The following is a 27,694-nucleotide window of genomic DNA, read 5'->3' on the forward strand; positions in this document are numbered from 1 at the left end:
GAGAGAAATGAGACACAGAGAAGTTAAGTGTGTTGCCCAAGGTCAAATGGCAAGCAGTTGTCAGAGCTGGGATTAGAACTCACATCCTCTTTCCTCCAGGCCATGCTGCTTTTCTTCTGCTCTCTTTTTTTCTCTCCATACCTTTCTTTCTCCTTTCTCCTTCTGTCTGCACTTTTCTGTTTCTCTCTCCCTCTTTGTCTCTTTCTTTCTCTTTCTGTGTAAATGTCTCTCCCTTTCTCTCATCTCCTTCCCTGTTTTCTTCCCTACTTCTTAACAACCCGTCCCCAACTCTTTTTGGCTTAGTTTCGTAGTGTGTACCTCTTTCCTACTTCTGCTGCTCAAAATCCTGGACACTTCACTTTTTGAATCCATCCGCCAGAGAAGATATTTTGTGCGTGTTATTTATGATTTCATATCCTAAAGAAGTCACCTCCATAGAAAGCCCAACTTGATCGGTTCAAATGAAATGCAGTTTTTTGAAATTCAGTGTTTCTCAGAGGGGTAAGTTAGGTTCAGGTAAATTGAAATTCAAAATCTGTGAACTAGACCAACAATTCATTTATGGAATAACTCTAAAGTTACAGTGATTTTTTTTTTTATTCATTCAATAGTATTGAGCGCTTACTATGTGCAGAGCACTGTACTAAGCGCTTGGAATGTACAAATCGGTAACAGATAGAGACAGTCCCTGCCCTTTGACGGGTTTACAGTCTAATCTGGTTTTTTTTACATCTTTACATTACCAAACGTGAAAATTCTGCCCGTCTCAAATGTATTTGCCATTTGAGTATGAGCCCGATACCGTCCAAAGGACGTTTAAACCAGTTTTAGTTTAACTGAATCAAATACTGCACTGGTTTTGCCCATGCTTGTGTCTGATTTAACCTCTAAATCTCTCTCTACTTTTTATCAATTTTACCCTAGACTCAGTGCCTGACCAAGTTTTAGGCATGAAAGAAATTAAGACCGTGAGCCCCACTTGCAGCCCGATGATCTCAAATCTACCCCAGCGCTTAGTACAGAGAGAGAGTCGGTCAGGATCGACCTGAAGTGCTTCTGGGGAAGGCAAGGGCCAGCATCTGCAGAATGTGGTAGGAGAATCTTGGCCTGCTCCTTGGAAGGTTTGCAGAGTTGGTTGCTCTTGAGTCCCTCCTCTGACTGTCACCCGTATGTAGTGGCTTCTCTAATCTTACAGTGGCACGGATATGGCAGAGGCCTCCCTCAGATGTTTCTCTCTTAGAGAACTCTAAAGAGTTTATGTGACTTACTGAGGCGACATGGGGCAGGCCTCCCGGGGGAACAGGGTGGAAAACTATGGTGAGATGGGCGTGTGGGGCAGGGGAGGAGGCAACAGAGATACGTATCCGGGGCCAGGAAGCTAGGAAAACAGATCTACTCACAGGCTGGGGAGGGGCACACGCAAGCTAGGAGGGCACAAAGAGCGGGTGAGGCTTGGCGGACTCATCTCGAGCTCCCGTTCCCCGTCGCGTCTGTGGCAGGGCAGGTCCGGGAGTGTTTGTTTCCCATCAAGGCTGGGATGGGAGAGCCATGAGCCGAAGCCTTTTCACAGTCCGCCTTTTCTTTTTGTGGTATCTGTTAAGCGCTTACTATGTGCCAGGGACTGCTCTAAGCGCCGGGGTAGGCACAATGTGATCATGTTGGACACGGTCCATGTCCCATGTGGGGCTCACAGTCTTAATCCCCTCTGATAGATGAAATAACTGAGGCACAGAGAAATGAATTGACCTGCCCAAGGTCTCAATGCAGACAAGTGGCAGAGTCAGAATTAGAACCCAGGTCCTTTTGACCTCCAGGCCTCTGCCCCCTCCACTAGACCACACTGCTTCTAGCCAGTCCATCTTAATGTAAGGTGATAGGTGCGCCAGCTTCGCCTGCCTGCTCTGTCCAGAAACTGATGATGCAGCTATTGGCTGCAGCTCGTGGCTTCATCCCTGCAGGCTCAGTTCTTTGGGAGCAATTTTTTTCTTTATGGTATTTGTTAAGCATTTATTGTGCGTCAAACACTGTTCTAAGTTGCGGGGTAAATACAAGTTAAGTAGGTTGGACACAATTCCTGTTCCATATGGGGCTCACAGTCTGAGTAGGGGGGAGAGCAGGAGAACAGAGGCATAGAGAAGTTAAATGACTCTCCCAGGGTCACACAACAGCGTCTGAAGTCGGCGCTCCCTGATCTCAGCAGTCAGAGCCGAGAAGACCCTCTGGCCTGGTAGTTCCTTGAAGCCTGTCCCCTCCCGGCTCCCATCCCTCCTCGAAAATCCCCTTTTAGACCATATATTCAGAACGAAAAGTTGGTGCCGATGCACCTGTCCATAGCACTCCCTCCCGCCTCTGGTTCTTTGGAGGAAGTCTGCTGATCTTGAGGGTATGGCGCGAAACATCTTCTAAAATGTCATTTTGTGGATGAAGTGGTTAGTCTGTTTGTGTCTATTTTATCTGCTCTGAGTGTTTATTTCATCACAAAGGGTATAGTTTAAAAATCTAACACAGAAAATAAAATAAATTGATATTGTAGCAGCTTGGTCCCCTGCATCCTGTACTGTATAATATATGGTTGCTAAGAGATGATGACTTATCCAGTAGTTCCTGTGAGCCCCAGTGGGGTATGTCAGGATAAGACAAGCAAGCAAATATTTTCTTGACTTCAGACTTCAAATACTCTTTAGAAAGCATATGGTTCTGTTCCCTGTTTTTTTTTTTTTTTATAAAGAGTTAACAATATAAGAAGTATTTGAAATGTGTCTCTGGCCATCAGTCGCATAGCTGTTTTGTGTATCTGTCTAGGAGGATGGGGCACGGAAAATCACATCAAAGAACAAACCTTTGTGATTTGACTGTGAGATCATTTACATATCATCATCTCAGGCAAAAATTCCAGAGGGGCTAGCCTGCAAGGATTATTGTTGATCCTTTTGGAATTACTTTTCTAGTCATCTCTGCTGCTGCTTTGAAGAGAAGGGAGCTTGGGTGTTGGGGGTGGGGGTAGGAGACCGTTATCCTTTATTAAGCTCACAAACCTTTTGTTTTCTCCATAGTACATTTGCACGCGAGTGCTGCTACAATCAGAGAGGAGAGTTGCATTGGTTGATCTTTGTTTTGAAGCACCGTATCGAAAATAGCCAGGCAGGCTGCGTGTGATTTGTATTCAATTTTAGGGGTGTATAAAATATCCGTACTCATTTTCGCTTAGATATACAAGTTGGGGTCAGTGTAAGGTGATAAATTTAATGACTTTTAGGCCATTGAAATGGGTTTTTTTCCCAGGGGAAAAATGGTTTAAAGAATCAATTGATAATGTCTACTTAACTCCTACTCTGTGCACAACACTGTTCTAATTGCTTAGGAGAGTACGGTAGAAGCAAGGCATGGCCTCTGCCCTCAAGGACCTTCTGTGGCCTAGTGGATAAAGCACGGACCTGGGACGTGGAGAGGCCTGGGTTCTAATCCCGGCTCTGCCACTTGTCTCCTGTGTGACCTCGGGCAAGTCACTTCACTTGTCCGTGCCTCAGTTCCTTCATCTGTAAAATGGGGATTTCGGCCGTGAGCCCCACGTGGGACAGGGACTGTGTCCAACCCAATTTATTTGTATCTACCCCAGCGCTTAGTATAGCACCTGGCACGTAATAAGCTCTTAACAAATATCACAGTGATCATGATTATGATGATTGTGGCTGTTATTATTACCACCATCCATCAGGGGAGACGGACAGGGAGAATTGATGAATAAATAGTGGAAGAGGAAGAAGAACAAGGATTCAGCTAGGAGCAGTAAGAGTGTGGAAAGATGAAGAGCGTACCTAGATTGCTCTACAAACGGGTGCTAAGGAAGGTGCCGCACGATGTTATCTTCAACGCCCTGCCCCAACAGGGCCCGCTGTCCGTGGGCTCTGATGGTGGGTCGCGGGGAGCCGGGGTCCCAGGGGTGCTCTGTCTGGCCCAGTCCATTGCTGGCCCCCACCGGGAGCCCTGTTTATGGCCGTACCTGCCGGTGACCAAGAGACGGGGGCCCGGGAGGGGGGCTGGAGGCGGGGCCGGGCGGGGCTGCATCTCCCTGCCTCAGCTGGACAACCTTCACAACTGGAACGCTGGGCCCAGGATTCTTCCTCACCCCGGATTCAGGCTTCAACCTGAACGGCCGCACTGCCGGCACTGGGTAGCGCCCGCCCGAGCACCTAGAATGCAGTGTCCGGCATTCGGGCGCTCGGCCACTGCCGTTGATTGATTGATAGAGCCTCGTTTTCTGAAATGCAGAAGTTCGGGGCAGCCCGTTGACTCACAGCACTCATTTTGCTAACCTGACTCTCTTGGGACATTTTTTATTTTGGAGGGGTTGAGCCCTTAGGGCCTAAAGTGTGTGTAAAGATTATGCTCTATTCCTTGCTTCACAATAAAAACATTTAAAATCCTCCCGCAACCCTCTTCCCTCCTCCCGCCCCGTCCCCATCTCCAAATCCTCTAGACTGTAAGCTTGTTGGTGGCAGGGAATGTGTCTGTTTAATTTTGCATTGTACTCTCCCAAGCGCTTAGTACAGTGCTCTGCACACAGTAAGCACTCAATAAATACAATTGACTGAGTGACACACACAACCCAGGGATGGGGCTCAGGATTGGGAATTGATACTAACTGAGAGGGGCAGAAGGGGAAGATGCTGTTGATGAGACGAGGGCATCAACAAACAAAAGTGGATTTGATTTTGCCACAAAATTCTCCTAATCACCTGCGGCCTATTAGTTTATCCTATTTTTTTCCTTTCAGAGGTTGCTAGTCTTGCTAAGTAGCAGGGGAAGGTAGTGATTGAAGTTGCAAGGGATGCGGCCAGGAAGGGTGGAAAAAAACAAAGTGTCAGTAATATGGAGGAGAAGATGAACTGGAATGACTTCATTCTGCAACTCCGGCTGCAACTCCGGCCTTGGGTTTCTTGGGTTTAATAATAATCCTAATAATAATAATAAAAGTGGCATTTTTAAAAATGCTTACAATGTGCCAAGCATTGTAGAAAGCGCTGAGGTGAACTCAAGCAAATCGGGTTGGACAGTCTGTCCCATATGGGGCTCACAGCCTCAGTCCCCATTTTCCAGATGAGGTGACTGAGGCCCAGTGAAGTGACTTGCACGAGCTCACGCAGCAGACGAGTGGCGGAGTCGCAATTAGAACTTCCAGTCCCGTTTTTTTATCCACTATGTCATGCTGCTTCTCATAAGGTTACATCTTTTCTCCCCTTACCTCCTCTCCCTTCCTCCTCAGTCTCCCAGAAATACTGAAGAAGGGGAAGAAGAGGTGCTTTCGGGGAGAAAGGAGGTCTGTCAACTGAAGCTGACAGCTGCTTCACAGGGAGACTCCTGGATTTTGTCTGCTGAGGTGGAGAAGGGGAGAGGTTCTAACGATCATGCTTTGGTTTCAGAAAACACACACACACACACACACACACCCTCTTGAAACACCCGTTTAAAAAAGGCATATGATCCAATTTTAGGATTTAGTATTTAGGATTGCATAATTTGACATGTGCTGTGTGCAATGGGGTGTAGCAGTGTAATTCAAAGAGGCAACTCTCTTTGTGTAGTTAAATCAGGAGCTAAAGTCGTTTATATTCAGCTCAGCTAAATCTGGAAGCATTAGATTAGTTTTGCTCAAACTCAGTTTTCTTAAATTTAGGATGAAACTGGCAGATCGGTTGCAAATTAACAATAAAGTATGAGACAAATACGCCTCTGTTAGTTTGCTGAAGGGGATAAGCCGACTCTATTAATTTTTTTGTTTTAACCATTCCCCCCATGATAGCTCTGGATGGAATTTTCAAATTAAACACTATTAATGGTGGAAGTAACATTTACTGAGTATTCTCTTAGTGAGGAGCACAGTACCTAGGCACTTAGGAAGTACAGAGTAATGAGGTGATGTATTTTGTTACGGTATTATGGTATTTGTGATGCCATATGGTGAGTGCCAAGCACTGTTCTAAGCACTTGGGTAGATAAAAGATAATCAGGTTAGATGTACTGCCTGTATCACATGGAGATCACAGTAGGAGGGCATAGGATTTAGTCCCCTTTTTACAAAAGGTCCTTGTCAGCGAGGAACTCACACGTTAATAGCTGAGTTATCCATCAGTCTGTGGTATTTACTGAGCACCTGTGGTTTTAGTAGAGCACCACACTATTTGGGAGAGTACAGTACAATACAGTTTGATAGATATGACTGTTGCCTTGAGTTTACCATAAAGTGAGGGAGATGCACATTAAAATAAATTATAGAGAGGGGAAGCCGCGAAATATAAGGATAGGTACATCGGTGGTATAGGTGGGATGAATATCCAAGAGCAGAGATTGTGTGGCAAAGAGAGGTTACTCGTGGAAGCCGTGTTGGAGGAGATGTGATTTTCATAAGGCTTTGAAAATGGGGAATAGAATAGTCTGTTAGATATGAAGGGGGAGGGAGTTCCAAGCCTGAGAGAGGATATGGGAGGCTGTGGATATAATAGGAAAGTCTGGAGTAGGGCAGGATTTGGGTGGGAAGATGAAGAGTGCTGTTTTGGACATGTTAAGTTTGAGGTGACGGGAGGACATCCAAATAGAGATGTCCTGAAGGCAGGAGGAAATGTGAGCCTGAAGAGGACAGGTTGGGACTGGAGAAGTAGATTTGGGAATCATCTGTGTAGAGATGGTAGTGGAAGCTTTGGGAGTGAATGGGTTCTCCAAGGGGAGTGAGTGTAGATGGAGAACAGGAGGGGACCCAGAACAGAGCCTTGAGGGACTCCCACAGTGATGGGATGGGAGGCAGAGGAGGAGCTCGAGAAAGAAATTGAGACAGAGAGATGGGAGGAGAACCAGAAAAGGACAGGGTCAGTGAAGCCAAAGTTAGATGATGTTTCCAGGGGACGGGGGTGGTCCATAATGCCCTGCATTTTACACGCAGTTGTACCAGTGGTCCATTTGTAATGGAAAATCAGACCCCACTTTACAGGTAACAGTGCAGTTGAACATATGAGTGTCCATATATTCACTGCAAGTTACAAGAAGACATATATGGGGGACATGGGAATTTTATAACTGCATCATAGCTGGGTGAAAGGGAGAGCATTTGGAAATCTGGGATTGAATCAGTGTCATTACCATTTGGTGTTCTGTGTGCCAAAATGAGGAAACCAGAAAGGAGAATGCCCCCGAGTTGACATGAATTTATAGCTTCTGGGGGCTCAACCCAGTTCTAAAATACAATGACAGTGAGAAGTGTGTGCATGTTTCTTATAGTTCTAATTTTTTTAGATAATTGCAATATAAATGCCCCTCTCCAATCCATTACCAAAAGCAGACGACTGATAATCCTTTGAGAAAGATTTTCACATAATTATCAGGTATTCATTTAGTTAAATTAGCCAGCCAGCATAGCGTTTTCAGCTTCTTAAATTTATGGTTTCTCTATTTAAGCCTTAATTAATTGTCATTCCCAATTAAAACTTGAGTGCTCACAAGGTGTGAAAGGCGCTAAGTGAAACAGAAGAGAAATATTCTCGTTAAGATCATACGTCCAATACTTTGCCCCCTTTTTTAATATCTTTTGTAGGTTTTCTTTTTACAATACATTTTTACGACAGATTTGACCACAGACCAACACACACTGCTTGAGCATCACAGATGTTAGGTGTTGAGTGATTTTTGTCAGTACTAATTAGCAGTTTGGGCCATGTGCCAAACCAATAAATCAATTAGTAGTACTTACTGAGCATCTGCTTTGTATAATCAATCAATTGAATTTAGAGAGCACCTGTTCCGTGTAGAGCACTGTACTAAGTGCTTGGGAGCAGTACAATGTAACGGAGTTGGGAGACTCGTTCCACAGAGTTGGGAACGTCGTTTCCTGCCCATAATGAGCTTACAGACTAGGGGAGAGACAGACATTAGTATTAATAAATTACAGATATTTAAGTGCTTTGGGGCTGAGGGAGGGGTGAATAAAATGTACAAATCCAAGTGCCAGGGCAACACAGAAGGGACTGGGAGAGGAAGAAATGAGGGCTTAGTGGGGGAAGGCCTCTTGGAGATATGCTTTTAATAAGTTTTTATAGAAGAGAAAAAATGGGGATGAAGAAGTTTAAAATCACCTGTGCTGGGCAAACAGCAGTATGGGAGAGAGTCGAGGGCGGAGATTGAGGTTTACTGCACGGAAGGAGGCAACGGTAAACCACGTCCGTATTTTTACCAAGAAAACACTACCAGAACGATTGCAGGTGGAGGTGGGGCATTCTTCTGGAAGAGATGTGTCTGAGGCGTCGCTATGGGTTAGTCACGACTCGACAGCGTAAGACAACAGCAACAGCAAATTGATAAGTACAGAAGTTCTGTGGGCAGGTGTGAAGCGTAAGTGGATAGTTGGTGTTGAGGTGGAAGTTGTGAGGAATATAATTTAGGAAGGAGAGGATGTGATTAGGGAAGGCCCTCTGCAAGAGATGTGATTTCAGAAGGGCGTTGGAGATTGCAAGATCAATTGTCCGTTAGATATGAAGTGGGAGGGAGTTCCAGGCAGGATTAATGGTGTGAGAAAGGAGTTGGAGTTGGGAAAGAGAAGAACAAGGCGCAAGGAGTATGTTAGCTTTAGAGGAACTAAGAGTGCGAGATAGAGTATAATGGGAAGAGAGTGGTTAAGTAAGGGAGTGAGCTAATTTTGAGTGTCTTGAAGCCAAAGGTTGGTAGTTTCTGCTTCACGTGGTGTGATGTACCTGACATGCTATATGTGCATTTCCGAGTGAAATGGCTACCTTTCAAATGAGAGGTGTGCTGTCAAAATCCTAAACACGATTTGCATCAGGATGGACAGCCTTTTTGTTTTTTAAGCAAGTTTTCTTTTCACCTCAGGTTACAAATCATCATTCTCCTTCTTCTCCTCAAAGAGAGGCTCTTCATTTCTTGCCCCCGCCGCAGCTCCCTCTCTCATTTGTAAGCTAAAAGTGCATGGGATTTGAATGAGCTGTTAAAACAGAAGGGTCCACTTTAAATAGTTGATTTCAGGTGCATTTTCAGTGTAAGAATGTATATGTCCAGTCTTCTTAATATTTTGAGATTTTTTATTATAGTAACGATTTACCACAATAATATACAATTATCCTTCTGTTATGCTCCCTTCACCTTTAATTAACCAATCATTTGTGTGATTTGAAGAGGTATGAATAATCAACTATATCTTAGCCAGCTCCTGAAGCTTTAAGAAGGCAATTTTTTTTCGAGGACCCCTGACATATTAACGGCCCAGAAGCTTACATTTTTCACTTGAAATTATTAAACAGTATATACCAGTTTTCCTTAAAGAAAAATCTCAAGGCTGTTTTCTATTTTTCATCATTTTTATTACTCAATCTCGGCTCATTACAATGATTCATTTTCTTACGTTGGGGTTTATAGGTGCGAAGTTGATGAATGTCCCTGAGAATAACTCACATCTTTAGTGAACAGCGTGGATTTTGGGGATTATTTTAACATTCCCTGTCTATACTGTACATCCAGTGTTCTCACTGTAGTACTAACTACACCTCACTTGCTTTAGTTTATCCACTGCCCACGACAAGTTCTTTCAGGTATATTTATCTTATTGCCTCTGTTTGATATTACATCTGTTTTCTAAAGGTAAAGTTTCTCTCAATATGCTGTAGTAGGTTTCAAGTTCCCTGCTAGAGATGCTATTTTCTGTTCTGCCTTTGCCCCAGCAGGCTATTTCAGGGATACATAGTAGCCCTATCTATGCATGTAAGTCATTTCTTCTAATAATTCAGCCCACATGCCATGCGATTTTTATTTAGGTTCACCAGATCGAAAAGTTCCTTAACCGTCCATATGCAGGTTATTTCACCCAGTAGCTGTACAGTTATATTTGTTGTTAGAGTAAATCACGCCTACCAGTTATATATTTTCTTAATGAGGATTATCTTTAAATGAAGTACTGTTGACTCTGTATAAAGGTATTTTTTATATGTTCCCCTTATTTCAATTGAAGGAAGACTATAATAGCCATTGCAACTAGGATTTGCACTATGGCTGACAGTAATTTGAACTGTTTTTTAATATGTGTCATCAGGATAGAAAACTGATTAGTATCTAAGGCTTGTCGATCCTTCTTATATTCACATCATTTCAGATTATTAGAATTTGAACTGTCAATTTCGTAGTACTCTGACTGCTCTGTCTTTGCGGCTTTTTCTTTTTGCAACGTTCATTTAGGCAAAACAGTACAAGAGCAGCAGATGAAACACTTGGGGGGTTCTCTGGGAATCCAGTAACTGGTTGCAATATGGACCTTTTCCAAAGGTCAAACAGAGTGTAGCAATAGATTGTAATGTATTTGAATGCTTTGACATTAGAGAGAACTTTATTACCATGCACATCTCTGCAACCCTGAGGAGCTGCTATCCCGATGTTAATTTTGAAACACTATTCGTTGTCACCCCCTTTGACCATCAATAGTATTTCATTCAATTGTATTTATTGAGCACTTACTATGTGCAGAGCACTGTACTAAGCACTTGGAATGTACAACTCGACAACAGATAGAGACAGTTCCTGACCATTGACGAGCTTACAGTCTAATCGGGGGAGACAGACGGACAACAACAAGACAACTTAATCACAAGTAGCCCTTGTTTAACTGGTGAGGAGGAAAAGATGGGCCGGGTTAGCAGTATTGAGAAAAATTTGTTTTCTTTCCCACAGTCACCCTGGACAGGGTCACTTTTGCCCTGATAGCTGAGATTCTCCATACTTAAATTTTTTCTTTAACATATTCTAGAACCAGGGCTGCCTAATAATAATACTAGTAGTAGAATTTATGAAATGTTGACTGTGTGCCAAGCGCTGAGGTAGGTAACAAATAATCAAGTCAGACACCATCCCGGGCCCGAGTGGGCTCCCAGTATAAGAGGGAAGAGATTAGGCATCTTATCCCCCTTTTACAGATAAGGAAACTGGCTCCCGGGGGGCCCAGAGACTGCTCAAGGTCACCTAGAGAGCCAGTGCCAGAGCTGGGACTAGAACTCAGATCTCCTAACTCACAGAGCCATGCTCTTCCCACTAGGCCACACTGCTTTAGGATTACCTATTGTTCGATTCAGAACTCCACCGAGTCCAACGGTAGTAAAAACTGATACAACATTGCACTGTATTTATTAGCATGTTTATAAAGGTTGTAAATTTGTGAGGAAATAACATTAAGGACTCTTTATACAATAAGTGCCATAAAAGCTTTATTATTATCAACTCTGTGTGGTCTTTGCTAGCTAAACTCAACTCATGTAGTGGCCCTCCAGCCCAAATATAATCGACTTCTAAGTCCTAGAAAGTACTGCATCGGGAGAAGACATTTACTTCACCATCTGGTTTCAAATGAGACTTTTTGCCACTATATGGGAGAATACCTAAGCATTTATAGACCTGGAGGAGGAGAATAGTTTCCATGAGGCTTCCTAGTGAGCCAGAGGAGGAAGGGATGTGCATAATAATAACAAAAACCATTATTATATTAGTTTATTACCTCAACCCTGAATCAGTGTTCCCATTTAAGCCCGGAAATCATGGATTGATTTGTGTGTAGGGATATGATCAGTCCAACTCTGGCTTCACGATTCTAGAGCTCCTGGCTGTAGACTTGCCACAGGAGTTCCTCTCTCAAGAGCTGGTGATAATGACTTTCCAGAATTTTTGGCTTAAATGGTCTGAACTTGGTAGAAAAAATAACGTGGGGAATACTGAAAGGTACCAGCCTAATGAAAATTTTTTTCTAATGCTAGTGTACGAATTCAGTATTCAACACTTGATAGTGATCATTCATATTTCATGGGATGGTTCATGTTTTATTTTCAGATTGACTTCTTAATTTTTGCCTGAAAGTTGAAATGTTTGATTAAAAACAATATCACCTGGGTAATCTCTTGCAAGAGATTTAAAGCAAGAGATTTAATTATAATAGGTCCTGTGAGAGTGGTGTAACTGTGTTTCATTTACAAGGTTTTCCAGGGGAAAACATATTGAAACAAATGTTTCACCTTTCTGTGTTTTAGTTGATAGAGTAAAGTTTTCTTCAGGCATGTCAAGAACTGAGAAGCAGTGTGGTCTAATGGAAAGTGCATGGGCCTCTAATTCCCGCTCTGTCACTTATCTGCTTTGTGACCTTGGGGAAGTCACTTATCTTCTCTGTGCCTCAGTCACCTCACCTATAAAATGGGGATTAAGACTGAACACTATGTGGGACAGGGACTGAGTCTGTCCTGTTTATCTTGTATCCATTCCAGTGCTTATACAGTGCCTGGCACATAATAAACTCTTAACAAATGCCATTTGAAAAAAATATCCCATAATTATACTGAAAAATAAAGGGCTGGAGGGAACTTCGAGAGATCTTCAGATTCATTTCCTGCAGTTCCAGAGGTCAAATTTAACCATCTCAGAAAGTACTTGACTAACTCTTGTATAATTTTTCTAGAGAGTCAGATTCCAGAATTCTTGATAACATATTTCAGTGCTTCAAACATGAGTGGAATTATGGGATGAGAGGGGAATGCCCCTTGCCTATAACCTATTTTTTGAGGGGTCCCTCCAGTTTGTATTAATGAGCCATTATTCTCCCTATTTCCAGGAAATGAATGGTGTGCTGAAAAATATGCTCTCAGAGTGGTTTTCTGTAGGATTCCTAAACCTGGAACGTGTTACCTGGCATTCACCTTGTGAACTTCTGCAGAAGATTAGTGAGTAAGTACAGAGTCAAGGATCCATACTGGTTTGATCCACATTCATTCACGTGAATAATGATGAGCCCATTTGTGAGTGAGCCCTTTTTTTTCTTGAATAATTTAGGACCCTCAGCCACTATTTTGAGATTGTGGATGTCACACCAAGGGCCAACAAAAACTGAGGTAGTCAAAAAAAGAAATGGTAAATAGAGAAAAACTGAACCTGAGTCATTAAATTGTCTAAGGTTTATGCTTTATGACTTACAACTTCCTATTCAAGGCTGCAAATGTGCCCTTTACCAAGAATGCGGTCTGAGGAGAAAACACCCTATTGTCCAAGTTGGCATGTTGTTCATCTGTTGGTTACTTCAATTTCGACACTGCTCAAAATGGCAGAGTACATGGCATCGGGCCTACTTACATTATGCTAAAGGTACCGTAAAATACAGATTGGTAGGCACATTAGGATCAAAGAGCTTCACAACCAGCAGAATTTGCTTCCATTTTCCCAGGGTATTTTTTAATGTAGCTATTCCTCCAGCTATGTTGGCTGGAACCATAATCTTGGTGCCGGACAGGAAAGGCAGGTGGGGTATGAACTCCGAGTTTCACACTCAGTCTATAATTTTGGCATTATCCCACTTTGAATATACGCTCCAGAGCACGGGCTTTGGAGTCAGAGGTCATGGGTTTGAATCCCGGCTCGGCGACTTGTCAGCTGTGTGACTTTGGGCAAGTCACTTAACTTCTCGGTGCCTCAGTTCCCTCATCTGTAAAATGGGGATTAAGACTGTGAGCCCCACGTGGGACAACCTGATTCCCGTGTGTCTACCCCAGCGCTTAGAACAGTGCTCGGCACATAGTAAGCGCTTAACAAATACCAACATCATCATCATCAATATTCTGGCTTTATCTGACAGATGAGGACTTTGGCGATTATAACTTATATTAGGGAATGTTGTAATGTAAAATATAGTTGGATTCCGATGCAACAGAATGAGTAGAAACAGAGGAGCAACTTTTAAGCATCTACCATGCCGAAAAGGTTTCTTTTTGGAGCTAGTCTGTAAATATGATGATTATGGCAACTTTACTGTTATCTCATAATATAAAAAAAACTCTCGAGTGCTAATATTTTGAACTTTTGGACTTTTCTGTTCAGATGTGAAGCCGTGCACCCTGTTAAAAACTGGATGGATGTAAAACGGCGTGTTGGGCCATACAGAAGGTGCTATTTTTTTTCGCACTGTTCAACACCCGGGGAGCCTCTGATAGTTTTGCATGTGGCATTGACCAACGAAATCTCCAGCAATATCCAGGTATCATCCAAAAGTAAATTTAACTTGGAAACGGATACCACTGAAGGCCTCTAGTGAAGTTACTGGTGACCGTGTAGCATTGTTTCATCCAAAATTTATTTTTTGTAACTAGTATGGACTTTTCCAAATTGACTTGGAATATGAAACCTACTGGTTGTAACAAACCTATGGGCCGGGAATGTCACTATTGTTGTATTGAACTTTCCCAAGTGCTTAGTACAGTGCTCTGCACACCGTAAGCACTCAGTAAATAGGATTGAATGAATAAATATATGGTTCTAAAACACAAGGGCTGTGTTCTTGCAGAAAACCCATGTGAAGAAAATTTGCATTGTGGTAGTCACAGAGTGTGATGCCAGACATATGGACACCCTCTGTGTCTTTACGTAACGTGGCGTCCTGGGATCCATTCAATCAATGGTCAGTCAATGGTATTTATTGAATGCTTACTCTCTGCAGAGCACTGTACTGAACACTTGGGAGAGTACAATAAACAGAGTTAGTAGACACATTATCTGCCAACCAGGAGCTTACAGTCTAGAAGGGGAGGCTGACATTAAAATAAACTAAGGATTTGTACATAAGTGCCATGGGGCAGAGGTAGGGTGAATATCAAGTGCTTAAAGGACTTGATAATCCACACAGGTTTATGTTGTCGGACACACTTTCTCTAACGCCTTAACAGCGTTGTAGTCAAAATGTGTAGTGGACATGTGTTCTGCCAGGACTGGGACTACTGATTAAGAAAGGAAAGGAAGTACACATTTTGCTGGGAGAGTTGTTAATCTCAGAAGTTGGCTTGGGAAAGCCTAATGAAATTGAAAGTGGAATAATTGTGAAACAGAGGGAAAATGCAAGAGTCAGTCAACATTTATGGAGCGTCCCCAGTATACAGAAGGGAGTAGTAGATTTCTGTGAAGAGTTCAGAGGAGTGGAAGTTCAAGGGAAGCACTCGTATGATTAATGGATGTTTATATACTAGTGTAAAAAGTGTGGGAAATAAGGAGGCTTCCTGAAGGCTTTAGGTCAGAAGTATTCTAAGGATTAAGTTGAAATAACTGAAAAGTAGTGAGTGAGCTGACATTACTTCCCCTTGGGTTCTCACCCCCTGTACTGGCCCACCCAGTAGTGCTTATGTACATATTAACTTTTTGACCATCGTTTTCTCTTTTTTGTGAATTATTTTAGATTCTGCCTGCCCCCTTAGATTGTAAACTCATTAAGGGAAGGGATCTTTTCTGCTAATTTTATGGTAGTCTTCCAAATGCTTTGTACAGTGCCCTGTTCACGGTAGGTGCTCCATAAATAATAATAATGTTGGTATTTATTAAGCGCTTACTATGTGCAGAGCACTGTTCGAAGCGCTGGGGTAGATACAGGGTAATCAGTTTGTCCCACGTGAGGCTCACACTTAATCCCCGTTTTACAGATGAGGTAACTGAGGCACAGAGAAGTTAAGTGACTTTCCCACAGTCACACAGCTGACAAGTGGCAGAGCTGGGATTTGAACCCATGACCTCTGACTCCCAATCCCGGGCTCTTTCCACTGAGCCACGCTGCTTCTCTGATTGATGTATTTGATTAATGACTGGAATACTGGGCTAGAATTGTAATAGGCTGTTTGGGAAAACTTGACAGAAAAGTGTTGGTGTTTATGTTGGTGTTTATTAAGCGCTTAGTATGTGCAGAGCACTGTTCTAAGCGCTGGGGTAGACACAGGGGAATCAGGTTGTCCCACGTGGGGCTCAAAGTCTTAGTCCCCATTTTACAGATGAAGTAACTGAGGCACAGAGAAGTGAAGTGACTTGCCCACAGTCACACAGCTGACAAGTGGCAGAGCCGGGGTTCGAACTCATGACCTCTGACTCCAAAGCCCATGCTCTTTCCACTGAGCCACGCTGCTTCTCAAGTGGCCTTCACCAGTGCCGCAGCCATCCGTACGATGGTTCTTCCAGCATCTCATGGCCTTCCTCCCAGACAGGCACTTGCTGTTGAAACAATATTTTGTAATTCTTTCGTCAGGATGCGCTCGTATCATGTCACGAAAACACACATTATAGGAGAACTGACCGAATTAGAAATAGCATTTTAAGCATTTATAATAGACCAGCAAATGAGGAGGAGAAGAGAGATGAGGGCTTTTTAGAATACCATCTCTCAAAGCTGTTTGGGTCATTTTTTTTCCCCCAGATAGCTGCTCGAAAAATAAAAGAGTAAGCCCCATATAGTCAAGTGAGATCTTAGTGTGTACTGTGGACAATTTTTCAGTAAACACTGAGGGAGAATCAATTTATTGAAGATGCTCTTTTTATTACATTCTTGCTAATAGAGAGAAATTAAATGTCTAAAATAGTGGAAATGGCCACAAGATGGTAGCATCCGGGATTCTAAGGAAAGGAAGAAATGAAGTTAGTGAGGTAAAGAAAGATAAATGCATAGGAAACAAAATTCAGGAAAACACATTTCAACAAATGCATGGAGCTGGTAAATGGAAACCAGAAGGGAAGAAAGTCTTACGAGACAGAGTGTTCCAAAAAAAATATGTATAATGCTTTCTTAAATAGTTTACTTGGGATAGAAGGAACTGTAAATCAGTGCAGCGGCAAGATAAGAAAGGTAGAAGGATGATGAGTTGGCTAAACCTACAATTCTGCAGAGACCTGAAAGGCATTTGGGAAAGCCAGTAAGAGGCAAATCAGTCCAGTGAACTAAGGAGGCATATAAAACAGCAGCCAGCTTCCATAGACATAAAATCAGGAAAGCTGAAAAAGGGGAAATCAATAAATCTTATATATAAGCATTGCATTAAGCCCTGGAAAGACTATATGGATATAGTCCCTCGACCACAAAGGGCTTGCAGTCTTTAGGAAACTCTTTAAAGAAATGCTGCCCGTGAGACGTATAATCCTTAATTTCTGTCTTTCCGCCTTTTTCAATAACATATGTTTCGTTTCTTACCCGCCACTTCCCTGGCTCCTGATAAATAGGATGGAGAACCCGAATACAGGTGACCGGAAAGGGCAGAACATGTAATAGATTTTCTCCTCTGTCTTTACCCCCCAACAAAAGGGTCACCTCTAATAAGAAAAACTGATTGAGTGCCACCTGTGATGGAAACCAAACCAGTAGGGGAAAAAAGCGGCTGGAGACATTCAAATCAGCAGGGTCTGGTGCCAGGTATCTGAAGTTCTGAAGGAACTGGCAAATAGCATTGAACAGCCACCAGCTAGTATTTTGAGACTCGGATAAGTCTCCACACCCGGAAAAGAGCAGATTTAAAGAACATTTTTCAAACAGGGGAAAAAAAGACAGCCCCAAATAATCATAGACTAGTTGGCTTAACTTCAGTTTCCCGGAAAGGTACTAGAACTAATCATGAAACAATCACTCTGCAATCATCCTGAAGAGCATAAGGTTCTGGTAGCAATCAACATGGCTTTGTGAAGATGAAGTCGTGCCTGACCAGTTTGAATTTTCTTCAATGATAGAGCGACAGTCCATGCAGGCAAGGAGGAAGCAATCAATCCTATAAGTCCATATTAACCAAACAAGACTGTTGGTTGATTATCCTGCACCTGTCTCAGGAGTGTCCGACTACTCAAGTACCACCTTGCCACCCCTTCCCCTTGCAGTTGTGGGGCCGGTGGGCTCTGGGAAGGAACAGGTAGGAAGGAGGAGAGGCTAGAAGTTCCGCCAACCCCTCCCTAGTTTTTCGAGGGCCCGGCCTCTCTCCGGGTCTCTCTGCTGGGCATCCAGTAAGTGCTCAATAAGTATGATTGATGTATTGATTTGCACCACACCGCACGTCGTGTGCGTCTTGTGTCCTTCGTAGCTCTATTATTTGTGTTTTGTGTCTCCTCAAATTTATTATTCCTGCCTCTTGCAAACCCAAGTCTTTAAATCTGTTCCTTATTATCAAAAATTATTGAATCCATGTTATACTTAGTATCATAAAATGGTCGTACAATTATGCATTTTGTTTTTCAGGCAATAGTGAAAGAATTTTCTTCTCCGGAAACAGAAGATTCCAACAAAATTGTGGCAGCAATCTTCTATTCCATCAGTCTGACTCAACAAGGTCTCCAGGGTGTTGAGCTGGGAAACTTCCTTGTTAAGCGGGTTGTTAAAGAGCTTCAGGTAGGTGGGAAATCATGACACACATAACATTGTTGGAGGGCTCATTTTGACCGTCATCTTTGAGCTTTCTTCCCCTTTGAACTGTCTTGCAGCTCAGTCTCCCATGTTCAACCAGGAAATATGATAGGACACTTTCCGTTTCCCTTTCTACACCTACCCTTGATCATCACGTTTAGCTCTGATAGTTCACTGTGCCGTTTTTAGCCGCACATCAGTTTTAACATGCAAAGTACGTCTTTCTTGGGGTCTGTTTAAAATGGTTTTTGTCATCCCGTAGCAGAAATTCCCCAATTCAAGTACTCTGCCAAATATTTTTCCCCGTATCCTTTCTTAGGAGAGTGGATGGATGAAAAGCCTGAGATAGAGGTTTAGAGTAGAATGGGTTATTCATAATTAGCTTATTAAGGAGCAAAGCCTTGGACAGATTGAATCTAAGGAGAGTCGAAAGATAATCAGCAGCAAAGCAACAAATAACAGCTGCAGCTCCAGGTCAAGGACGATCTTCACAGGAAAGAGTCTTTTATCTTTTATAGCCACCATGTACTTTTATGGACCACCATTTTTAAGTAGTACTGTCTTTGATTTTGAAGGACAGGAATTTGTGCAGTTGTTAGGAATATATGTCAGTGGAAATGGTATAATGTATAATATCCACTGATTTGGAAAAAGGATCTGTAACTGACACTTTTTGTGGTTTTGGAGGTAGGAAGTTGATTGTATTCAGATTACTAAAATAGAATTTAAGCAGTTCATTAGCACAGTTTTGGAAAAGGTAGTAGCAAGAGAGTCAGGGCAAGTTTAATGTTACTCTTTACATGTCATTAGAGGGAATTTAGAATGGGAATATTAATATGACCACTGTTTGTTCCAGTCAGTTTTTAAAAAGAATTCCCAGTTTGCCAAAATACTGTTTGTGGGCAAACAAGTTGTGCTTTCATGGAATATAATGGAATAGGCCTGAAATAATGTTTCAGGCAAGGTTTTTTGAAGAAAGAAATAGTCTAAGGAATGTTTGGAATGGATAACCGATTTTGATGTCCCTTGAAGAGTTTTACATGTGACCTAGCACTTATTTGTTAGAGATTGCCACTGATCTAACCCAGTCAGAGATTCTGGACTGATATCTGCTTAACTCAGATAGCCGGCCAGATCCTTAAATGCGTTGTTCTCAGGAACAAATTACTTAATAACGAAATACAAATAGAAATGGTCTTTTTGACAAGAGAAAGACTTTCTTGTCAATTAGGGTGGATATTACTTTCCAAGAGCAGGTTGCCTTACTCTCAACAAGCAAGATGCAGCTGACTCAGTTCTGTACAGTTGAGCCCAGGAATAACAAGGGAAAATGAAATGCGGATGCCAGCTTAAATCATCAGCTTTGACCATTCAGGCTTCTCCACCACGAAACTTTCATCAGAGCTGACAAGTGGTTTCCCAGATATTTACACTTCTTTTTCTGGCATCTGCCGACTGTAGGGCGGTTTTAGTAGCAAGGTAAGCTCCTTGCGGGCAGGGAACATACCTGCTAACTCTGCCATGGCGTGCTCTCCTAGACCTTTAGTACGGTTCTCTGCACCTTGTAAGCACTCAGTAAATTCGATTGGATTAATCAGTGAGCTGCTAAAATATGGGCAACAGCAGAAGGGGAGCAGAAGCAACAAGTTCATTCACAAAGTTAAAATAATTTAATCTGATGGAAAGGGAGTTTGTTGGCATCACACAAAGTGGAAAAAGAAAAAAAAAACTTCAATTGAAATTCTGTGTTCTGCATAGGGTCCTGAATCGGACTCTGAGGTAGCTGTTACCAAATGCTTTTGAAATCATTATTTTGGGCAGAATACATTTATAAACTTGGCTAAAGGCCAGGCATTTAGGAAGTTGTCTTATTAAAAAGTTTAAACTGTTCGTGTTGTATGCCAAACTAAATTACTCGCTGTTTTGCTCCATTTACTGGGCGTCGTTCCTGTAGATATTAATATGCTGCTGTACTATTTCCATGTTTTGATCAAAAAATATCCTAGGGGAATAAACAAAGGATATAATGACAATGTGGCAAAAGAAATAGGATGCATCGTTATTTGTTTTATTTACACTCCACTATATTTGATTGATTCCAAACCACTTAATTTCAAGCCTCTGTAACTTTTAATTTCCCCCTCCCCCCGTTAATATTTCAGTTGTTGCCATCTTAAAGTGACATAAAATATAAGAAATACTGAGAGTTAGCAATTTTTTTTTTAGTTCTAAACCTTTAGGCTGCATGTGAATTGAGAATATATAATTTTGGTAATTGAGAGCATTGATCAAGCACTGATATAAGATGGTACTAGTGGAGAACAAGCACTGTACAATATTGGTATCAGCCCTCTAATTTTTGATTATCTAACTCTCGAATTAATGGTGTTTTCAGCCTTTCCTCTCAAATATTGTTTTCATATTTAATCCTGAATAAAGATATATTCCTGTGTAAATCATGAGTTTAGCACATGGATTCTAAGTGATTGTGGGATTCCACTATAAAGTGTAACTTAAATGCAAAGTATAATAGACTATGACAAAGACCACTTATTCGCCAACTGTTTCACTACTTAGCCGAAATACAGTTGCTCTTTATTTTCGAGGCTCCAGGTATTTATTTGTGTGTCGGTTGGACAGCAAAGCACAATTCAAGACCTGTAGCCTCTTGAATGTTAGATGTAGTCAGTCCACTGGGAAGTGCCTGTGAGTTTTGGGGCATATCCGACTTAACCCCAACCTATGTGTGTTACACCAGGTATGGAAAAAACATAATGACTGGAAAGAGTGTTAGGAAATACGTCAATACTGTGGGATTTCGATGACCAGGTTCTAACCCAAGTCCTTCCATTTTCTCTCATGTGAGCTTGGTCAAGTCACTCACCTTCTTTGGGCTTTAGTTTCCTCATCTGTAAAATGAGGACCCCCAAAAAATCAAACGTCAAGGGAAATTCCGTATTCTGTTTAGGGTCCTGAATCGGACTTTGAGGTAGCTGTTTTCAAATGCTTAAAAGTTTCCCGAGGGAGAGGTTCATTGGGAATAACTGGAAATACAGTTGAACTTGCATCTGTGACCTTTGGACATTTGATATTCACCCCACCCCCAAGCCCCAAGCCCTTATGTGCTTACCTTTAAATTGTTATAAGTTACTTATTCATATTAATGTCTGTCTCCCCCTCTAGACTGCAAATTCATTACGGGCAGGGAATGTGTCTGTTGATTCTGTTGTATTGTATTCTCCCAAGTGCTTAGAACAGTGCTCTGCATGTAGTAGGAGCTCAATAAATGCCACTGATTAATAATGTTGGTATTTGTTAAGCACTTACTATGTGCAGAGCACTGTTCTAAGCGCTGGGATAGATAGAGCGTATTCAGGTTGTCCCATGTGAGGCTCACGGTCTTCATCCCCATTTTACAGATGAGGGAACTGAGGCACAGGGAAGTTAAGTGACTTGCCCACAGTCACACAGCTGACAAGTGGCAGAGCCGGGAGTCGAACCCATGACCTCTGACTCCGAAGCCCAGGCCCTTTCCACTGAGCCACGCTGATTTGATTACTATGAAAGCCTGACTGAACATCTCCATTTATAATCATGGTGCCTAAAAAAAAAAATAGGTTTGCAGAATTCATTTTGTGTTTGAAGTAGAATTTGATTAATCAGCTTCCTTGCAAACGGCAAACCACCATGAGAGTAATGATGACTAAGATATTTGTTAATAATGTTGGTATTTGTATTTGTTAAGCGCTTACTATGTGCAGAGCACTGTTCTGAGCGCTGGGGTATACAAGGTAATCAGGTTGTCCCACATGAGGCTCACAGTCTTCATCCCCATTTTACAGATGAGGTAACTGAGGCACAGAGAAGTTAAGTGACTTGCCCACAGCCACAGCGCTGACAAGTGGCAGAGCTGGCATTCGAACCCATGACCTCTGGCTCCCAAGCCCATGCTCTTTCCACTGAGCCACGCTGCTTCATAATAATAATAATGTTGGTATTTGTTAAGCGCTTACTATGTGCCTAGCACTGTTCTAAGCGCTGGGGTAGACACACGGGAATCAGGTTGTCCCACGTGGGGCTCACAGTCTTAATCCCCATTTTACAGACGAGGTAACTGAGGCACCGAGAAGTCAAGTGACTTGCCCGAAGTCACACAGCTGACGAGTGGCCGAGCCGGGATTCGAACCCATGACCTCTGACTCCAAAGCCCGTGCTCTTTCCACTGAGCCAGCTTTTCCTGTGTGCCAAACAATGTACTAAATGCTGGGGTAGATACAGGATAATTGGATTGGACATAGTCCCTGTCTCACGTGGGGCTCACATTCTAAGAGAGAGGGAGAGCAAATATTTTGTCCTCTTTTTACAGATGAGGAAACTAAAGCCCAGAGATGGTAAGTGCCTTACCCAAAGTCACCTGGCCGAAAATGGACGGACTTGGGTTAGAACCTCGTAATCGAACTCACAGCTTTGTGGTGTTTCCACTAGCCACACTACCTCGTAGTGCCTAGGACAAGGTTGGGGAGATCTGGTTACTGGTTGATTGAATCTGGCCTGTGGGCCTGGACCTGGATTGCCAAACTGTTTGGGGAAGTGACTTCACTTTTCCAGTGACTACTTACTTACCTGGCCCCAAGCCATCCATGAATATAATCAACAACTCTACGGTGACCCTTGTCCACCATTGATCTCACAATGAGGAGAGTGACCCTATAGTCCATAATTGCTCACCTCTGGCATATTTGTATCAATCTAGCATCCTCATTCTTTTCTTTTTTTTTTTTAATGGCATTTGTTAGGCACTTACTATGTGCCAGGCACTGGACTAAGCACGGGGGTAGATACAAGCTAATCAGGTTGAACACAGTCCATGTCTCATATGGGGCTCACAGTCTTAAACCCCATTTTACAGATGAAGTAATTGAAGCACAGATAAGTGACTTGCCCCTTGATTCTATTTATCGTGATTAAGTTGTTTTGTTTTTGTCCGCCTCCCCCGATTAGACTGTAAGCCCGTCAGTGGGCAGGGATTGTCTCTATCTGTTCCCGAATTGTACATTCCAAGCGCTTCGTACAGTGCTCTGCACAGAGTAAGCGCTCAATAAATACTATTGAATGAATAAATGAATACAGTACATAACTGGCAGAACCAGGTCTAGAACACAGGTCCTCTGACCCCCAGGCCCATGCTCTTTCCACGGCCAGGCTATGCTGTCTCTCATTAATGATAATAATGATAATAATTTTAGAATTACAATTGTGGTATTTGTTAAGCGCTTACTACGGGTCAAGCACTGTTCTAAGCGCTGGGGAAGATGCAAGATAATCAGGTCAGACACAGTCCTAGCCCCACACAGGATTCACAGTCTAAGTAGGAAGAGGAAGAGGTCTTGAATAGCCGTTTGCAGATGAGGTAACAAAGGCACAAAGAAGTGAAGTGACTTGCCCAAGGTTACACGACGGACAAGTGGAGGAGCTGGAGTTGGAACCCAGGTCCTTCTGATTCCTGGGAGGAAACTGAGGTACATGGAAACAAACCACTTGGTGGCTACTTGCTACGTAATGATAATAATTATGGTATTAAGCGCTTACTATGTGCCAGGCACTCTACTAAGCGCCGGGGTGGATACAAGCAAATCGGGTTGGACACGGTCCCTGTTCTGCGTAGGGCTCACAGTCTCAATCCCCATTTTACAGACGAGGTAAATGAGGGACAGAGAAGTGAAGTGACTTCCCAAAACCCACACAGCAGGCAAGAGGCAGAGGTGGGATTAGAACCCGTGGCCTTCGGAGTCCCAGGCCCGTGCTCTGTCCAGTACGCCATACTGCTTGCTATTGGAAATAGATTTTCCTAGTTTGAAAATGCAGACTTAATCCAGTCGTATTTATTGAGTGCTTACAGTGTCCAGAACACTGTTTTAAGCGCTTGGCAGAGTACAGTACAACAGTAAACAGACAAATTGAAAACTAATGGTAGTTTGAGACTTTTCACTACCAGCTGGTGAGAAGCGCTTGAAAACTTTTTAGTTGTTTTCTACGAAACTTCCCTTCTCTCGCAGGAAAGGCCCTTTGCAAGAAGTAAGTTTTAAGGTGGAGGGAGAATTTGTCAAAGGCTGTGGACTGTCCCCTGCAGATTAAGGTTTGATCTTCTAAAGTTAATGAGCTATTGAATTGTTTTGTGGTAGAAATGCTGTGAATGGCTCTTGTGCCAAAGTCGAGGGACCGTCATCGTTCTACCCCCCTCCTTACGGGTGAATGGTTGGCACGAATTTCTCTCTTCCCAACCTGGAGGTTCTCCATGTTTATTTCCACAAATCTGGGCTAAACAGGTCTATGGGGATGTCTGCTTCCTTTTACCATTCACAGCTGATGAATAATGGCAGCATGATCCGGTTGGAGAGAAGTTGATGCTCGGTGACAAAGAAGCAGAGACCAGAAATATGGATAATAGCTCCAGTCTGTGAAAAGCCCCCAAAAGGGACGTGAGCCCAGACCAAACCAGAAGTTGGCTCTGGCTACCCCACCTACCCTTAAAACCCATGGAAAGTGATCAGACATAACCTGGCAGCCCAGCAGTACTCATCCTTCATTCAGTCGTATTTATTGAGCACCTACTGCGTGCAGAGCACTGTCCTATGGGCTTGGGAGACTACAATATCTGTAATTTATTTGTTTTACTGTCCGTCTCCCCCTCTAGACTGTAAGCTCGTTTTGGCAGGGAACGTGTCCGTTTACTGTTGTATTTTACTCTCCCAAGAGCTTAGTATGATGCTTTGCACACAGTAAGCGCTCGACAAATGCGATCGAACGAGCGAGCGAATGAGTCCCGCGGGGCGGGGCCAAATTATTCAGGGTCCAACTCGGTGACATTTAGCAATAATGTTCGCCGCACAGTTCAAGATGCAGTTGGCATTTGGACTGTATTGTCTGTTTCCCGAGCATTATTGCAACGACAGGCTTGACAGGCAGCCAGTTACAGCTGGGAACAGAAATAGAACCAGTCCACCACCAAGGGCACGAATTGCCGGTAAATAATTTTCCCTCCGCCATCCTGCCGAACACGGATGCTAATCGTGAATCGGTATTCTCCCGGGGAGACGATTCCATCCTCACTAAATTGCTGATTGTTTGGCTGCTTCGTAAGTCCCGACTAGCGGGCCAAGTGTACAATTGATGACCGACTGGTATACTGAACTGTAGCTTAGGGTGTGCTATTGATCAGGTTGCCACAGTGTTCGGATTCTGCCTTACGGTACCTGAGGAAGAAATAGAAGTCAAACCCTTCTTTATCACATAATCCATCTGGAAAAGAGAGACAGGTGTACATTTAGCTCAGCCACCGGCTACTACTCGGTATTTAGTCTTGCAGTAGAATGGAAAGGAGATTAATGGAATGAAGGAAGAATGGATGTATTGCAATCGGAGAATCAATCAAAATTCTGTCTTCGGTTAGCCATTCTTCAGACTGGTAACTGGGAAGGATTTCTCCTTTCTTCTGACTTGTTCGATGTCCAAAATATTGAGAGCCCGTATATGATTAATAGTAATGCTGTTTCATTGAGGATCTGTTGGATGCAGTGCCCTGAACTGAGCGCTTGGGAAGCATTCTTGCGAAGAAAATTGATTCTATTTATTGCCATTGTTCTTGTCTGTCCGTCTCCCCCGATTAGACTGTAAGCCCGTCAAAGGGCAGGGACTGTCTCTGTTACCGATTTGTACATTCGAAGCTCTTAGTACAGTGCTCTGCACATAGTAAGCGCTCAATAAATACTATTGAATGAATGAATGAAAGTACAGCAGAAGCTGAAGTCCCATTCTCTGCCAACAAGGAACTTACATTCTGATAGGAAAGACAGAGCAGTGAAATCAGAATATACAAAATTGAGCGTTCGATCAAATACACGTACGTACACAAGAGCCAAGGAGACGCCTAAAGATATAAGTGACTAAGCCCCACTTTTCCTCATCTCCCACTCCCTTCCGTGTCACCCTGACTCGCTCCCTTTGCTCTTCCCCCTTCTCCCCTCCCCACAGTACTTATGTATATATGTATATATAATTTCATTTATATCGATGCCTGTTTACTTATACTGATGTCTGTCTCCCCCGCCCCCCGGACTGCCCACAGTGAGCTTGCTAAACTAGAGGAGAAGACAGATATTAATATAAATAAATTACAGCTATATACGTAAGTGTTGTGGGGCTGAGTGAGGGTGAGAAAAGGAAACAAATCGAAGGGCGACCCAGAACGGAGTGGGAGAAGGGTGGGGTACAGTCGGAAGTGGGTCATAGCAGGGGTGACAGATCTGAGCTCGGATGTAGTGAGTTGAAAGCCGTTAACTCAGGTGGTGAGAACTACCAGAAACCCTCCCTTGTACCTACCCCAGCGCTTAGAACAGTGCTTGGCTAAGCACTTGCCAAATACCATCATCATCATGATAGTTATCTGGTCCCTGGCCCTAAAAGGGCCCACAGTCTGAGAATTAGGAAAGGGAGAAGCGAGTGGAAAATGACACATAAGGATGAAACAAGAAAAACATAAAGAAGCAGCGTGAGGACAACAATAAAGAGGGAAAAGACACTGTGGCTAGAGAAGCAGCATTTCAACCTCCGCACAGTTCACAGTCTAGCTAGACCGTAAGCTCGCTGTGGGCAGGGAAAGTGTCTGTTGTTGTATTGTACTCTCTCAAGCGCTTAGTACGGTGCGCTACACACAGTAAGCCCTCACTAAATACGATTGACTCTCACAGCCATGGAAGCGGGCACAGACACAGCGGCAACCACAGCCCTCCCGACTTTATGAAACCCGAGGGCCCCACACTGCTGCTGCTACTCGCCTTCCTGGCTGGAGAAGAAGGGGCCGATGGCAGCCAGGGGCCAGGAGACCTGGGGGGGGGGTCTCTCCCTCACATTAGTCCCCCACAGTTCCGTGAGAGAGAACCTTTTGGGTACCCGATGCAATCCAGTGCTTCTGCTGCTTGGAGCTGAGCCTCCGGGCCCACTCTAGTAGCCAAAGGACATGGCCGAGGAAGTCGAGTACCTTGGATCCACCGAGCCCAAGCCCGGAGCCTCTTTCTCCTCAGGGAAGCAGAGTGGCCTAGTGGAGAGAGCCAGGGTTTAGGAGTCAGAAGGTCATGGATTGTAATCCCAGCTCTTCCACTTAATCTGCTCTGTGGCCTTGGACAATTCACTTCACTTCTCTGTGCCTCAGTTCCCTCATCCGTAGAGTGGGGTTGAAGCCTGTGAGCCCTATGCGGGACAGGGACCGTGTCCAAACCAATTTGCTTGTATCCATCCTAGTGCTCAGGACAGGGCCTGGCACATAGTAAGCACTTAACGAATACCAAATAACAAATTACTATTATTATCTGACTTTAGGAACTGTACAGTTCTTCTTTCTAGATCTTATTTGAAACATTTTAAAAAGCAAAATTTGTAGAATCAAGTACTCTCGCAAGCTTTTGGCTTTCATTGGATTGTGAACATAGGTGAGATTAA

At 43.2% G+C, this 27,694-nt stretch overlaps 1 protein-coding gene across 1 annotated transcript in view; it reads left to right on the forward strand.

Moving 5' to 3' along the window:
- The window catches only part of MLYCD (malonyl-CoA decarboxylase), an 89,932-nt gene that overhangs the window by 26,276 nt on the left and 35,962 nt on the right, over nt 1–27,694 (forward strand). Inside the window, exons 2-4 of the mRNA XM_029075132.2 lie at nt 12,635–12,747; nt 13,891–14,047; nt 18,035–18,184. Of these exons, the coding sequence (XP_028930965.1) occupies nt 12,635–12,747; nt 13,891–14,047; nt 18,035–18,184 (420 nt within the window). The remainder of the gene's footprint in view (nt 1–12,634; nt 12,748–13,890; nt 14,048–18,034; nt 18,185–27,694) is intronic.

This window comes from Ornithorhynchus anatinus, chromosome 11 (assembly GCF_004115215.2).
Source record: "Ornithorhynchus anatinus isolate Pmale09 chromosome 11, mOrnAna1.pri.v4, whole genome shotgun sequence".
NCBI lineage: Eukaryota > Metazoa > Chordata > Mammalia > Monotremata > Ornithorhynchidae > Ornithorhynchus > Ornithorhynchus anatinus.